At 38.0% G+C, this 16,564-nt stretch overlaps 2 protein-coding genes across 9 annotated transcripts; both read right to left on the reverse strand.

Moving 5' to 3' along the window:
* Nucleotides 1–267: 267 nt before the first annotated feature.
* On the reverse strand, nt 268–9,168 carry LOC111863289 (RNA pseudouridylate synthase domain-containing protein 1). Of its 5 annotated transcripts, none has more exons than XM_023849478.2 (4): nt 8,929–9,166; nt 8,344–8,665; nt 7,626–8,146; nt 268–5,053 (listed from the first exon to the last, which is right to left on the reverse strand). In XM_023849478.2, exons 2-4 carry the CDS (start codon nt 8,557–8,559, stop codon nt 4,900–4,902), a joined length of 891 nt encoding a protein of 296 aa, XP_023705246.1. In that variant the 5' UTR covers nt 8,560–8,665; nt 8,929–9,166; the 3' UTR covers nt 268–4,899. The 5 variants fall into 5 exon arrangements, with proteins under 5 accessions (XP_023705246.1, XP_023705244.1, XP_023705243.1 ...); XM_023849476.2 differs by having other exon boundaries at nt 8,777–9,166; XM_023849475.2 differs by having other exon boundaries at nt 8,344–8,569; nt 8,666–9,166.
* Nucleotides 9,169–12,972: 3,804 nt separating this feature from the next.
* LOC111863290 lies at nt 12,973–16,512 on the reverse strand. Of its 4 annotated transcripts, none has more exons than XM_023849480.2 (2): nt 15,952–16,512; nt 12,973–13,799 (listed from the first exon to the last, which is right to left on the reverse strand). In XM_023849480.2, the coding sequence occupies exons 1-2, from the start codon at nt 16,103–16,105 to the stop codon at nt 13,129–13,131; spliced, it is 825 nt and encodes a 274-aa protein (XP_023705248.1). In that variant the 5' UTR covers nt 16,106–16,512; the 3' UTR covers nt 12,973–13,128. The 4 variants fall into 4 exon arrangements, with proteins under 4 accessions (XP_023705248.1, XP_023705249.1, XP_033606891.1 ...); XM_023849481.2 differs by lacking the exon at nt 15,952–16,512 and adding an exon at nt 15,523–15,794; XM_033751000.1 differs by lacking the exon at nt 15,952–16,512 and adding an exon at nt 14,257–15,515 and having other exon boundaries at nt 12,973–13,820.
* Between the last annotated feature and the right edge of the window lie 52 nt (nt 16,513–16,564).

Below are 16,564 nucleotides of genomic sequence, written 5' to 3' on the forward strand. Positions count from 1 at the left end.
CCCTGGTACCCATTGGATAGGAGGTTGGGTGTACCCCAGAGCTGGTCTGGACAATGTGGAGAAAAGAAAATTCTTGACCCTACTGGGACTCGAACTCCAACCCCTCAGTCATCCATCCTGTAGCCATTTGCTATACTGACTACACTATCCCAGCTCCCTAGTGGGACTGAGAAAAATAATAAAACTTTCCCTGTCAAGAGTATGTCTCAGGGCTGAGGTGTGAACATCCTCTATATAAGCCACAGATGCTAACCACTTGACTGCAACTTCTGTTCACATACTGTGTATTTAACAGAGACAGTAATTAAAAACAAAAAATGAACACTTTGGACATTCACTACCTCAGAGGTACTAAGAATGGGTACCCAAGTCTTTAAATGTACGTAGATAAAGATTACTTTAACACTGTTTTCCTTTATGAGTTAAATATTGTAAATACTTACGAAACCATTTACTGACTAATTACAGTTAAAAGTACTCTTTTTAAGTATTGAAATTATATGAAATAAATACATGGAGGCCACAAAGGAAATAACATCTTCATGATATTCCTCTCACACTGTAATAATACTGATATGCTCTGTGTATGCAACATCATGTAACCCCACTTCCATTCTCATATCACTTAGAAATATATGTATCTCATGTGATGGAAAACGCACTACAATACAGATATTAAGGTAACAACTACCTCACCCTCTCTGCAACCTAAATATGGAATGTGGAATTCCATAACAGTTGCCAACACAACAGATATTTCTACACCAACAGATATTCAAGAATAAGGAATTATCTTAAGAGACTGACTTCCTATTCACTAAACATATAAAGCTTCCAGTTGTGTCTTTGCATTTCACTTTATACCATCTATGTGCAACTTCGGTTACTATTCACTTGTTTTTCCTTCATTGATACTACATGTTTCGGCCTAACTGGCCATTTTCAGGTGTAATGGCTCTTGCAATTGAGGCATCTGCTGCTCACTGTAAAGATGCTTTAACCCACACAGCCAGCTGTAATTCAAGGTATCCACATATGAGAAACACAACAGCATTATGGTGAGCAGCAGAGTCCTTCATCACAACAACCTGTATGCCTGATGATGGCCAGTTAGGCCAAAACATGTAGTGACAATAAAGAAAAATGAGTGAATAATATCCAAAGTTGCCCATAGATGGCATAAAGCAAAACACAAAGTCAGAGCTATGCAGTGCAACAGGACGCTGCAATATAACATTATTCTAGTTGTGTGCTGTGAAGCATTCAGTACTCGGACTTCTGTCTTCCTGCCTGCTGTCTAAAAACATAAAGACTAAAATATACATAACTATAATTTTGCCTGTAGTTTTGTGTGGCTCTGAAACTTGGTCTTTGACATTAAAGGGAGAATGTGGGATGTGGGTGTTTGAGAAGAATATTTGTACCTAAAAAGGATTAAATAACAGGAGGCTGATGATAATTGCATAAAGAGGAACTTCATAACCTGTACTCCTCACCAGATATAGATGAGATAGGTAGGAAATGTAAAATGCATGAGAGAGGGGTGCATACAATGTTTCTGTAGGAAAACCTGAAGGACAGAGGCCTAGACATACATAGGATAATATTAAAATGAATCTCAGAGAAAGAGGACAGGGGATATGGGCTGGATTTATCTTGCTCAGGATAGAGATCAGTAATGAGCTCATGAGCACAACAATAAACCTTCTGTAAACTGCTGTGAATTTCTTAAGTGACAGAAACTATTGGTTTCTCAAGAAGGATCTGGCTGCATGAAGTTAGTTGTCTGCTGTGCCCCTTGGAGGTAAACATAATATTTCCCCTGCAAATCATCTAATCCATCACACAATTGTAAAAATTTCACAGAAAGTTTCAGTAGAAAGACTCCAATCTTACACTGATGCCATGGTGGTTGGTTGTAACTAATGCTGTCATGTATTAGGGGTTTGCGTAACTTGTAGAAGGGATTATGGATTTGACCATAGAATTTACTGGACCTTTCTACAACTTATTACAACATTTCACAAATCACTATCTTCAACTGGCCACTTTTGACTTCATTCTGAACAGCTTACAGGCATACCACAATTTCTTTTCTGAGAGCTGTGCTTGGTTTCATCTTCCTGTGGTGACTTTTCTCCAACTGCTCCCACTGCTCCCTTCTTAAGGTGCCAGTCTCTCAAAGTGTATCACCATCATCCCTTTATTCCCTTTTTTCTTCCCCCAAATGGTGGGGCAAATCTATCAGAGTGGCCAGTGCTCCCACATTCTCAGCTATTCTTACTCTAAAGCTCTGAGTAGGCATTTCTTCTGTTTCAGAGGGGGCTGACCCCTCCACAATGTCCAGTTCCTAATTTTTTGTAACCTGACAGAAGACCTGGCTGCTTGCTGCTGCCCGAAGAATCCGCCAGATGTCCTCTTGCTCCTTGCTAGCTTAGGTCTCTGTTCCACATGCCATGGTTGCATTCTGGTTTTGGCCGATGCCTCCTTCCGAATGTCTGCCTTTTAGAAGTTCCTTCTCCTTGCCACGTCCCCGACGACAGTAACCTTTGCACTGTTCCACTCCTGTATGGTGGGTCATACCTCTGCAGGCGGCAGCCAACTTCTGACAGACACCACTGCCCTCAGTCCGTTCCTTCAGCTCCCTGCAGTATCCTACACCTGATTCCGGTCCTTATGCCACTTCTTCAGTGCTCCAGTAGGTATCACTGTGGCATGCTCCTTGGGGACCTCCCAATATTCTGCTCCAAACTGCATATCTTCTGCATCTGCCTCCATCGTCTCTGGACTGGCCTCCATCTTTTATAAACAGGACATCATTCTTTCATGACTGGCTTCCATTGTGGCCATCAACTCTTTATGGTCGGCCTCTATCTTGGCTTCCAACCTTGTCATCATTTCTTCTGCATCAGCTTCTATTTTGGCCAACATTTTTACTTGGTTGGCTTTCATAAGTTCTGATGCTTGACCCAGGTTTTCGATTTCTGTAGTATGCCATTGTAACTACACAATGCACTCTTCAATCCTATAATCGATCAATCCAACCCATCCCACTTCTGACACCAAAATGTCATGTATTACAGGTTTGCATGACTTATAAAATGGGTTTCGAATTTGATCAAATTTATTCGACTTTTATGCAACTTGTTACAACATTTCACAAATCACCACCTTTGACGGGACACTCTTGACTTCTGACCACACTACACTAAACCACTACTCTCTCTACTACTGTTCTGTCCTTCTTACAACCCCTCAGCACAGACCACATGGAAAACACAATCTTTATATTTTAAGGAGGCGTGTTTACTAGCCCATTACCTAGCATGCACATGCTTTGCGGGAATGTGTTTACTGAACTGTTGCCTAGCAATGGGTATACAAGTCACAATACTGACAGCCAAGTCATCATACCAAAAATCTCACTCATCACACATTAGCTATTTCTGTAAGGCTTCCTACTGGAGATATTATACATTCTCAAAGATGGTTTGGACAGACATGACCAAAGACAGGAATACATGATGGATGGAAGTGTAGATACAACCTAGCATAAGCAGAATAGGAAAATGTACATCTCTGTATATATTCTATTAAGCCCACTTTTATTTAAATGTAAACACCAGATGTTGAAGGGGCTCAGTAGTGAAAAACTAAATTCATCTGACTGTAATATCTATAAAAAAAATAAAAGAAATGCAATCTGTCCACACTGAAAATGAATTTGTGTTGTACATTAGTCATACTGCTTCATTCCACAACGACTGTATGACTAGAATATGCAAAAACATTCAATTTCACAAAGCAGTAACTCATATGATACTCATAACACTTCATGACACATTTCACAGGCATAATGTCTCACACCTAAAGATACCCTGCTGCCAGTTTCAGTTTTAAAAACACAACTTTCTTCATCGGTATAAAATTAAATAAAAACTTCCCCAAGAGCTGCAAATGCAGGGAAAAATCCCCTCCAATGCTTCATGGCTATGTAGTTCATTTAAAATGCCATCAGACGTCAAATAAAGCATACTTTGTAAACACCAAACATTTTGACACAGAGTTAAATGAAAACTCTGCTACTAAGATACTGCTCAAAATGCAACACTTAAACAAAATTAATCATAATATGTACAAGTAATGTCATACATACATACTATGTGACTCACATAACACATGTGATCAGTTGGCGAGCTATGTTGGTGGTGGGGGGGGGGAGAGTTGTAAGCTCAATGTCAAAGGATAGGGGCAAACTTATACAATCCCAAAAGTGTGGTATAATTTCAAGTGTTCATGCACCTCCGCATTCATTTACATTCTGAACAGCATGATGTAGGGAAATACATATTTAATTACAAAGAATTATCACTTATTTTTATTATCAGCAAGGTATCACTTTTCTGAATTTGAATCCACCCCACCAATTGTAAGAGCTGCTTACTGACCATTATTGATTCCTCAACAATGGGACTTTTGAAAAAATAAGTCAATGTATCCTAGTATTAAAGTGGCTAAGGCTTTCTCTTCTGTCATTATTTATGTCAGCAAGTAGTTACAAATAGGAGCAGAGGACACCAGCAATGAAGACATGCTTTTCAGTATTATAGTATTACTTTGCTGAAAAAGTTTCTCTAGATAACATCACCGTTTAGTGTATACTGTTATTCTACAAACTTCAGTACCTTAGCATAATTGTAGCTGTCTTCCCAGAACTTTTCAAGTTATCGAGGATCGGTATTTTTCACAAATTTTATTCTCAACAACTTCTTATTGAAATTTTAATAGCATTTAACATAATTAAATATATAAATAATGAAAATATTCTCTCATGACCAAACTTTACTCACAGCTCTTGAACACATACACAATCAGTCCCAGTAAGACAATTCCAAACTATCAGCAATCCCATTCCATATCAAGTTTAGAGAATGAGGAGGTGCTGATATCATTTAGTGTCTCCACAGGAGTCCATTTGTTAGCAGCAACGTCACTTGTAAATGGATCCACTGTCTGCAGAGTCAATGGTTCCACACTGTTCTCAAGGACCAACCTGTATAACAGTAACCATTTCATTTAATCTGTTCTTGCATTATGATTACTGCCTGGTGGAACACTATGACATGGTAAACAGATGATAACATTTCAGGGCAAATTCTAAAGGGTTCTGACAATGATGCATAACACTCAGAAGTACTGTGTTTGCAAAACGTTGTGTCTTCTAGTTTCCAGAATACCAGACAATGTAAAAAGTAAAAAAAAAAAAAAAACCACAGTAATTCTGGGTGAATATTTCAGAGGAATGTTTGTACCCATCTATCAAACTCCACTGTGTCACATTCAAGAAGACTGAATCTTAACACTTGCTGCAATAAGAATAACATGTTATGTATTGATGCTGTATCAACAGCAGTTGTTTAGCACCAAACCATATACAATGAATCCATGGGTGCATATGTGCATGTCAGCATCCATGGCTATATGGGCCTGTACATAAATAAAAGTACAAAACCATGTGTTTAAAACAGTATGAAATTATATATGGACAAATACCGTCTTAAGTGCAACAATTTTATTGTAGTTTTTACTTCTTTTTCCTCCTCCACACTACATGTTTCGGCCCTAAATGGCCATCATCAGGTGTGTATCACTCACGTAACTGTTACACTGCTTGTTAAAAATGTAAAAATCCCAGTCTTTCTAATTGTATAAAATCTTTGTTAATCTACACGCGTCGATTTGATTTTTAAAATTAGCACTTTTTAAACCTTAATTCAAGTTAAAATGTCTATAAGATCTTTGTTCTCTTTCTTTTTCAAATTAAAATTTTTCAGGGTACATGCCCTATATCTACGGTGCTGCAGCGGCCACTTCTTGTTTTTATCGCTGTTCATGTGTTGTTCAGTGTAGGCGCTCTCTGTGTGTGTCGCTGCTTATCTTTAATACGTGTGCTCTAAAAAATCAAATTAAAATTAAAATTAAAATTTAAAAAATCAAATCGACGCGTGTAGATTAACAAAGATTTTATACAATTAGAAAGACTGGGATTTTTACATTTTTAACAAGCAGTGTAACAGTTACGTGAGTGATACACACCTGATGATGGCCATTTAGGGCCGAAACATGTAGTGTGGAGGAGGAAAAAGAAGTAAAAACTACAATAAAATTGTTGCACTTAAGACGGTATTTGTCCATATATATTGTGTGAGTGTAACAGGATGCTGAAATATAATATAGTATGAAATTAATTAGAAACAGGCATTCATGAGACTGTAACATGGCATAACACTTGGCAAAACAACCTAGAAGAACAAAAATAAACATTGTTTGATACCTTAATAAAATGGACTTCATATGGGCCTGTAAAAATATAAAAACAGTAAAATATAGTATATATGTGCACGCACGCACGTGTGTGTGTGTGTAAAACGGCTCAAACCTGAGATATAACAAGATCAATCAAATAAAACTGCCAACCCCTATACCACAAAGGAACACCATGAAGTTATATACGTGGTAGTCATTAAGTTCGTGGAATGTGGTTTTATCACATCATATTACAAGGTATTCACATACACTTACACAGATCCACATTGGCCCTCGAAATAGTTGCCGTTGGCCGCTATGCAAGTCTGCCAATGTTGATATAGCTGTTGAAAACATTGCTGAAACATATTGGCAGTAAATTCCCATATGACGCTTTGCGGCCATTCCATGAACTTATTGACTGTGGTAGTATATTATTACTGTCATCTCCTAGGATGTCAACAGTGACCTCATCCCTTAATTTGCCTGGAAAAACTGACAAAATGAATGAAAAACCTCTACGGGAGTATACATTGTCCATTGCCTGGGATGTATCTGGTACAGCCTACAAAGTGTACTCAGAACTATTCCTGTTCTCAACAAATCAATAGGGAACTGTGGATGGGAAGAGGGGTAAGTGGCAGAAAGTAAAAGACATCATATAACATAAAAATGAATTTATCTAAAATGAAGTAAAAAGTGAAGCTATCCTTGTAAGAGGCCGTGAAGACTCATAGGGTTGTGAGACGCTGAGGGTACCAAATTATCTAGACAATCCGCTCACAGATGGCGGTAAGGTTGTTAACCTTATGCGCCAGCTGCACTTTACTCCCCAGGAAAGTTATTTAATTAATTCCTGGTACTCATTTCTGTTAGAGGCTGAGTCAACCCCGGGGCCATAGTGCAGCTGGAAAGATTAGATCACACAGAAAAAATCCAGTGACCTCATCGGGACTTGAACCCGTGACTTTCCAGCTTGTAGCAGAGGGCCTCAACCAACTACCCCCTATTTAAAACGATGAAAAATAAAAATACTACAAAAAATAAAGGAGAAAAGTGAAAATTGGGGATTGGAGAAAAGGTGACAAGACAAATTAATATTAAAATTAAGAGAGATGGAAACAAAAAATATATAAGGGGAAGATTACAGATGTCAAAGTGTACAGAAAGGTCTTAATGGAAGAAAGTGAAAGAAACAGACTTTCAAGGAGAGAAAAGAGACTGAAGGCCCTGAAAAGGATAAATACATAGCAGAGTACACGGCATCACATCCCAGCAACCATAACAGCCAAACAGACATATCACACACCTTCTCTTACCTGAAGGCATGTAGGAACATTCTGAATGGAAGCACATCCTGTCGATTGCTGTAAGTATAGTCACCCACAATCGTGTGGCCGATATCTGCACAATGAACTCGAAGCTGATGACGTCTGCCCGTAATTGGTCTAAGTAATACTTTTGTTGCTGGATACAGATCGTATAAACCACGCTGTAGCACCAACATTCGAGTATGTGCAGATCTTGGAGAGATACAGTGTGGATCTGATGCAGTGCACATACGATGATTACCTGTCTTCTGTTGACTGTCTTCTCCTATTGGTTCACATATGTCCAAAATTTCACATGCTACATGGCCACGTAAGAGTGCTAAATAGTATTTCTTTGTTTTTCTTTCACTAAATACTACTGTTGCTGCAGAACATGCTTTCTTATGCAATGCTATGCATATTATACCACTAGTTGCATAATCTAGCCTGTGTACGAAATAGAAGTCATGCTGCAGATTTGGATTTACCAAATCTGGAAATAACTTTTTAAGCTGCAACTGCAACGATACCTGACAAATAAATGCACAGAGATATATAAAAATTTAACTTATAAATTTATATTATATATATATGATATGTAGAAGACAACATAGTCACTGTATAATAAATACTGCATATGATGGTTGTATGTGATACATTTTAAGAGTATAAAAAATCAAGTATGTACAATTAGTAAACAATCGTATTCTGATAAGACCTGACCTACCTGAACTGCTGGATCATCACTGTTTATTACAACATCGTGCCTCTTATTTATCACTAAAAAATTGTGACTTCTATACAAAATGTCAACTTCATTCAATGGTGATACGTTCAGAGATTTTCTAATCTGTTCTCCTGCGACAACCGACACCCTTTCACGCCAAATATGATCAAATTTATACATAAATATTCTTGTAACAATTTCTATTATATTTTCCATCTATCATTACCTGCAAATAAAATCAATTGCAAATAGCCTTAACAATGCCATTTGAATGTCCATGACGACAACACAAATATTAACACCTCGCTTTCATAAATCATACCTGAAAATATAAAAAAAATCTCATTATATATAAACGTAAACACGCCACATGGAATCAATCACGTTCCCTGGGCAGTATGTTAGTATCTCTTCATTCACATTTTCAACTCACAGTAATTTAAAAATGGGTTTAGTCTGTTGAAAAAGTGGTTGTGTATAATAGAATGTTTATAATTTCATTCAGACTTTGGCTGAATAGCATAATTGTTAACTCTCTCTTTGCATTACGACCAATTCTTTAAATTTTTAAACACCGATCAATACCTCTCTTTAACTTTAAAGATCACGGTGATCACGGTGCTGCTGGCTACTGTACATTATAAAACATAAGATTATCGGGGAACTTATTTTGTCCAATATATTTACGTTCTACATCACAATAAACAGCAGTAATTTTCTACAACAGCGGGCATTTGTAACGAACACTCAGCGTATTTCCAGCGAGGCAGAACTTTCTTTACGGCGTATACCACGGATACGAATAACGAACGTTATTGTCACAGATGCAAGTTGCGTCAGTGGCCAAGCGGCTAGCCGCTCTTTGTCGCGCGCGTCCGTTAGTTGTATTAGTGTATATGGTGCATAACCACTAGTGGCACGGCTGCAGAGTCGCTCGCGGCCAAATATTCAACTGCTGGCTGATAACCCATTTACGCCCATCGACGGTGCTAGCCGCTCGCGACTAGTCGCGTCAATGTGTTATCAGCTTAAAACATCTACCATAGACGGCTCATGTGTGGTTGCGTCCGTGGCCACGCATGATATTTAATACATACCCATACATATTACAATAAAATTACAATTACATATTACAATGCCATAACACTGAAAACCTTATGTACAGTACTTACTGATGCTTACACACAAGTCAAAGTCAAAGTCTCATTGCGACTGACAGTCAGGTGTCAAGGCCCTTTTGGGGATCATGGGGATCATGACCAGATATTTATTACTGTTTGACAGTCTCTCTATTGTTGAGGTTGTTTACCAAGTCATTGCTTGGCAACAAGTTCAAATACGTATGTTACAATATAATGAAGTCGTGTTACAAATATTCTCAATTTCCCAAGTTACTTGATCTCATTTGTCCAAATAAATTGCTGTACACTGTTTTCAAGTACTTGCAGTTTATATCCTTCCTCTAAAGTAAGTGTTCACATTTTGTAAACATATAAAACAGCCCATAAAATGGTTGTTTTATATTACTGTAGATATGTAAAGTTCAGATATTACTATCACTAATCTGCCTTAAATCTAGAGTAGTAGTAAGTTATTTTTCTTTCCCTCACAAGCTATGGTTTTTATATCTAATTTTCACCCTTACAAATTTTCAGCCTTTTCCTCAGTAATAGCACCTTGCAGCCAATTGTTGATCGACAGGCGTACATTCTTCGGGGCATGATTGAATCAATGAAAGAACTATTACTGAGAAGGGTATCACTAGCAAACATATACTGCTAATTGAATGGTACATTGCTGATTTGAGATACTAGCAATTCTGTAAATTTTCTATGACAACTGCATGACATCTAAGACAATTCTAAAAGTTTGTTTTTTAGTTTTTCATTGATTATGGATCTTGAGTTGTATTTTCTAAGAACAAGGTCACTATTATTTGGCATTACAGAAATTTGTACTACCACTTTTAAGGTGAAATGAAACGGTATATTGATATTGAGGGTAAAATGTTATCCAGATTTTCAGGTTCATGAGTCATGATTTGTTAGAATAGTTCAACTGATTGTTACTACGACCTTATACTAACAAGAGCGTTTCTAAGATATGTTTACAGAACAAGGAGTCATCATCATTATCATATCATAATTGATGAGACTTTGTTCATTTATTTCTCGATTTATTCAGCCCATTCAGACACAAGTATAAATACTGATTCAGGGGTCTTTTAACACCTGCAATTGTCACTTCAGTGTTCAGAGCATAATTACAGAGAAGTTCAATTTTATGCAGTTTCTTGTTGGGGGGGGGAGATGCGAATTTGAGCACTAAGCTGAGAAAATGTTAAAATGAGGACATTTTACAGTAATATTATTGACTTTGGATTACTGAAACTGAATGTTAAATGAGGAAAACACAGTGAATGGGGGGGTTCCACTGTATGTGACAAATTTCATGTAATAGCTTCAATAACATTGATAGGTTTTTCTGCATTGCTGTCATTTTGACATTTGTACTGTAAAATAAAAATAAAACCTTTACATGTTATTAGATCCTAATATATTTTTACTGAAATTCTGTCTGCAAGCTACCCAAAATTTGTTTGGTCATCCAGGTGCAGAGAAACTTGCTTCGCGGCAGCTATTAATGAATTATTGGTTGGATGTTGAAGGGAAATTATAATGTTTCCAGTACAAATCTGTATGGCCTAAGCTGATTCATGGATTGTCTGTCTCTCCTGCCTGCATGAACAATTTTCAGGCAGTTCTCAGCTGATTTCACATATGAAACTTAACCATATACAGTTACCAGGTCACCTGGAAGAATATATCCTTAGCATCAGACTGGCCATGAAAATAATTTGAAATATCTACTGGTCATGATGTCTTGCTTCACATCTCCAGAGACATGGAATTCTTAACGCTTCCTTTTGCCCATTATAACATCAGATCATTGAAATGAATTCTGAACACATCAACCTTTAACATCCGAAGTGCCCCGTTCAGGCCAGTGATGAGTAAGGTCATCATGGCCAAAGTACCCCGTTTCGGCCAGTCAGGCATTTAAACTCTGCTAGTGGAAGTGCGCACACACGCTGCTAGTAGAAGCTCATGCACGGTCCTAAATATTTATTTTTAAATGTAGTAATTACCAGACCAACTTGAGTAAAACCCTAATAGAGGAATTAAAATGATACCTAAGTGAACAACAACAAAGAGTATATGTATGTATGCCCAAACTCATCCACAAGCCAGTACTTTTATTGCAGATTCTGCAGATTAATGGAGGCCCACAGTGTTGTGAGATGTTGAGGTTCCCACATTTCCTAGACAATCAGCTCATAGATGACAGTAAGGTTGTCAGCCCTATGCGCTGGCCTCCCTTTAGCCCCAAGAAAATTCCAAGAATATTCCTGGCACTCATTTCTGTTAGAGACTGAGTCGACCCCAGGGCCATAATGCGGCTGGAAGGATTAGGTAAATTGAAAAAATCCAATAACCTCATCTGGATTCGATCCTGCGACCTTCCGGCTTGTAGCTACAAAGGTAGTGTGAAATATGTAATTCTTGACACTTTCATAGCATGCATGAGCAATGTGATCAAATGTGTTTTGTTGTGTAGTTCTGAATATCTCCATTCTGTCATAATCTTGGTATACTGTCATGCTCCGGAGACTTACTGGAAAACCCCGGTGAATGTTGAAAGTTATGGGAGAGAGATGATCTGATCACACTGGTGGTACAGTGGCACAAGAGATTGGATATATTCTTCAAAGTGTACAAAAGAAGATGAGTTTAGCAGGCAAATCCTGGCTTTTATAAATTTGCATAGATCCCAAATTGTACATGAATATCAATAGTTTGAAAAGAAAAATTGCAAACAAGGAATTTTGAGTGTATTGCAGAATGTAAGTGTTCAGCAGTTCTGATAATTGTACTACATGCAAAAGTTAGTATAACATGAGACATTTTGGATAAAATATCACAGGTTGGTGGGAACACACCATCTTGCAGACACTTTCCTAACACACCTCCATCCAACCTATGCTATTCCATTATCACAATTATCTCACATTATCCCAATATGATGCCATCCGACTTAACAAGTGGATGTACAGTAGCTTCAAGGGTGAGGGCACACCAAGGAAACTGGCAACCGCAATACAACTGCAATTTCCAAGAAAAATGGCAATTTCAAGCAAGAAAAATGGCAATTTCCAGCAGGCAGCTGGTTTCCAGATTAGCAGGTGCATACTGAGGAAGCTTATGTTTGATTAGTTGCTCACATCATCTCAAGCAAGCATGTTTGCCCGCCAATTTCGTGCGCTTCTTTTCTGTTATGTCAAGTAATAATACTGATCCTGTCATAATACAGTGGTGTTTGAGACAGCATAAGAGGAGAAGTCAGGAGAAAAGGAAACATTGGCTATATCCATTTTTTGCGACAATTTAAACTCAGGTGCTAATACTGTTTTGAAAGAACTTAATCAGGATCCAGAACTGTTGAAATCATTTTGCAAAATGAGCATTGAAAGTTTTTCTTCATTAGTGGGTCTTGTAGGACCTTAAATTTAAAGACAAGATACAAATTTTCACAGTTGTGTCAGCAGAAGAAAGACTACTAATTACTCAGGTAAAGAAAGTTTATCTTTTTATTGTTATACATATTCTGCAGATCTCTATAAACAAATACAATACCACAGCTAGACATTTTGTCTTTACATTGTTTGTTACAATCAGTTTATGTCATCTGTGCCATTCAAATGAGGGTCAGTGTTCCCTATTTCCTCTATTCTGTTTCCCAATAAGTTATCACTGATTGGGAGCTATCCTTTGTTTTTCGAAGAGACGTTGTATGATAAAAAGCGGATGTTTCGCTCAATTCTGTGAAAGATTGGTCACTTTCTGTGTCTTCTAATAGCTCATCCATTAAATTCAGAGCTCCAATTTTAAATGTACGTTTCTGCTTAGCAGTCATTGATTTCATGTCTGGGAGTAGGCTGTGCAAAAATTCTGCATCAGGGTCTGGATTTTTCAATTGACTCTTTTGCTTCATGTAGTTCATGTAGCTCGTATCAACCGGATCCAAGGCAGTTAGCCGATGTTGTTTGCCAAATAACCGTTGCCTACAATTGTCTTGGTTTCTCTGACAAGAAGTTTGTATCACGGTAGGACTATCAAATGGTGTGATATATTGTGGAACATTTTCATTTGGCACTTCATTCATCTGAGTGTCTTCTTTGTTTTCTCCAGATAATGATGTCTCTTCTTCTGTGTGTGGAGCTGTCAAATTGCTTTCCTGGTGCCTATTTTTCGTCATGTGAGGAATCATGAATTGCATTGCATCATGAAGATAATATGGACGTTTTTTTTTAGCAGACGACCTAGAAGATGTCTTATCATGCAAATGGCGAGCAAATACTGTTCTTATATGTTTCCACCTCTCTTTACAGGCTGTGACTGAAAAGAAGATAAACAGATCTGACAAACATATAGCGTAAAACAATTTAGATGGTTTAAAGCAAACTACAAATAAAGCACCAACTCTTTCACTAATGGGACTGTAGTTCTGATGTTATTTTGTTTTCAGGTATTTGGCTATGGTCAGCAGTTTCGCAGCATTTAGTTTTCAGTTTATGAGGGGAAAGAGAACAATTTCTGGCATAATAGCAGACACTACATCTGCAATATGGATGACATTACAACCTGTGTCCATGCCACCACCAAACAAATCGAAATGGAAACTCATTGCAGAAAGATATCTTCATCTTTGGAACTTGCCGAACTGCAGAGCATCAACAGATGGGAAACATGTCCACATAACACACTTTCCTAAAACCGGATCACTATACCTCAATGACAAGGGCTATTTTTCAGTAATACTACTGGCACACGCAGATGCCAATGTCCTACTTACTGCTATCCATGTCGGAGATGTCAGCAAGAACAGTGATGGTTCTTTGTTTAGGGCCTCTACTCTCAGAGAGATGCTGGAGAAGGAAGAACTTCACATTCCATTTCCAACTTCTCTACCACTGGATGACAGCAGTGAAACATGTCCCTACTACTTCATAGCAGGTAAAGCATTTCCATTGAAAATAACCCTAGAAGAATGCTGACTAGTAAAAGACATATATTTAATTACAGGCTCTCTCATGCACGAAAAAGTGTAGAATGTGCATTTGGTATACTAAATGCCAATTTCAAGATATTTGAGGGGCCAACGTGCTGCAAAGAAGAAACTGTCAATTAAGTCATCAAAGCATCTGTTGACCTCCACAATTTCATCTGAACCCAGGAAGGGCTGTTTTGTGAAGGAGCTGAAAATTATGTAGTTGATCAATCATCATATTTTAAATAATGATGATGATGATGATGATGATGGAAGGCAAAGGCTCAAGAGGGCACAGCTCCTATGATATCAGATGGCTGATTACTTCTTAACATCAGCATGAACAATTCCATCTCAGTGGAATTATATTAACTGAATTTAGCTGATAATTGTAAAGGATGAGAACTAAACCAACTGCTGACTTGTATCACAAAGCATGGGCCATATTGTAGTATTTGTTTGCAGTGTTTTAGCAGACATATGCTGTATCTGAATCATATTATAAGTTCTGGTTACAAAATATAGACGAGGGCACACCAAGGTAACTGGCAACCTCAATTTCCGAAAAATGTCGCTGATTTCAAGCAGACGGACACTGAAGAAACTTATGTTTGAATAGTTACTCAAATCATCTTAAGTGGGTAAGTTCGTCCAAAGTAATGAATGGTTGCATTTTTTAATTTCGTGCACTTATGCAGTGGAAGACAATAATACTGACTGTGCCATAATATGGGGATAGCTGAGACCGGTTGAGACGGTGTGAGTAAAGAGGGCAGCCATAAGGAAAATATTTGGATTTTAATTTGTTTTAATTAAGGTAAATTTATATTAAACATGGAATTCTGACACACATTACAATTTCAGTAAGACAGAAGACACTTCATGATGGTCATATATAGTCGAACCATTGGGAGAAGCGTGACTATATATTAAGTATTTAAAACGGAAATATGTGTTAAATAAATGATATATTAATGCAACAGGCTACTTAAATATTAAGAAATCACTGGGTGCATCCATTCTTCTGTAAATTTAAACTGAGGCGCTTATATTGTTTCGAAAGAACTTAACCTGGATCAAGACTCCATCTCATGAGAAATTCTTTCCCTAGCCAAATCTATTTCGTCCTGCCTAGAGTAGTCTGGATGGCGTTTGTCATATATACCAGCCTCTTGCTCAATTAATGGCACAAAAACAAAATCAGCAGCTTCCTGAAAATTTCGTGCCATCCTATCAGACAAATAAAACACTGACGCGCCTTACTCAACAGCTGACACTAATGAACCACGCGACAAGATAAATGTGCGATTAAATTGATCTGTTGTCTGGAAGTTGAGTTTCTGGGTCTTTCTGCGAGTTGCGTTGCCGTTTCCCTAATTTGCGCTACTCCATTCAGTAACATGTGTTCAACTCAGGTTTATAACAATTCTCGGAAATTGCGGTTACCAGTTTTGTTGGTGTAACCTCGTCCTATATATGTACGTATACATAAACACATACCAGGCTCCTGCATCTCATGAGAAATTTTTTCCCAAACCAAATCTGTTTTGTCCCGCCTAGCATAGTCTGGGTGGTGTTTGTCATATATACCAGGCTCTTGCTCAATTAACTGCACAAAAACAAAATTAGTAGCTTCGTTGAACTTTCGTGCCATCTTAACAAACAAATGAATCACTGAACCACGCAGCAACGCGATTGTGAGACGACTGGCATGATCCGTTACCTTACCAGGAAGTAAAGTATCTCAGTCTCTCCGCGAGTTGCGTTGCCGTTTCCTCAATTTTCGCCGCTCCAATCACTTTGTTCTAGCTTTGATGCCATACCACAGGTTTGAGCATTAACCAGTCTGTTATTTTTCATGACAGAGAGCTGCAAGACGCGACGTTAGGGTGACCTCAAATAGCATAACGATCGTATGACATTTCCATCGCGTTAGGAACTCACTGACGTGGTTACGCGGTGGTACATTGCCTAAACAGCATTTCCTAATTGACCGATTGTTAGGCCCTAGGGCAGCCATATCCAACGGGTCGATCGCGGGACGATTTTTGGTCGATCTCATAGGCCTATAAGGAAATTATACGTGAGAAGCATGTAAATTCACTTGTAATAT

This window comes from Cryptotermes secundus, unplaced genomic scaffold (assembly GCF_002891405.2).
Source record: "Cryptotermes secundus unplaced genomic scaffold, Csec_1.0 scaffold9, whole genome shotgun sequence".
Taxonomy (NCBI): Eukaryota; Metazoa; Arthropoda; class Insecta; order Blattodea; family Kalotermitidae; genus Cryptotermes; species Cryptotermes secundus.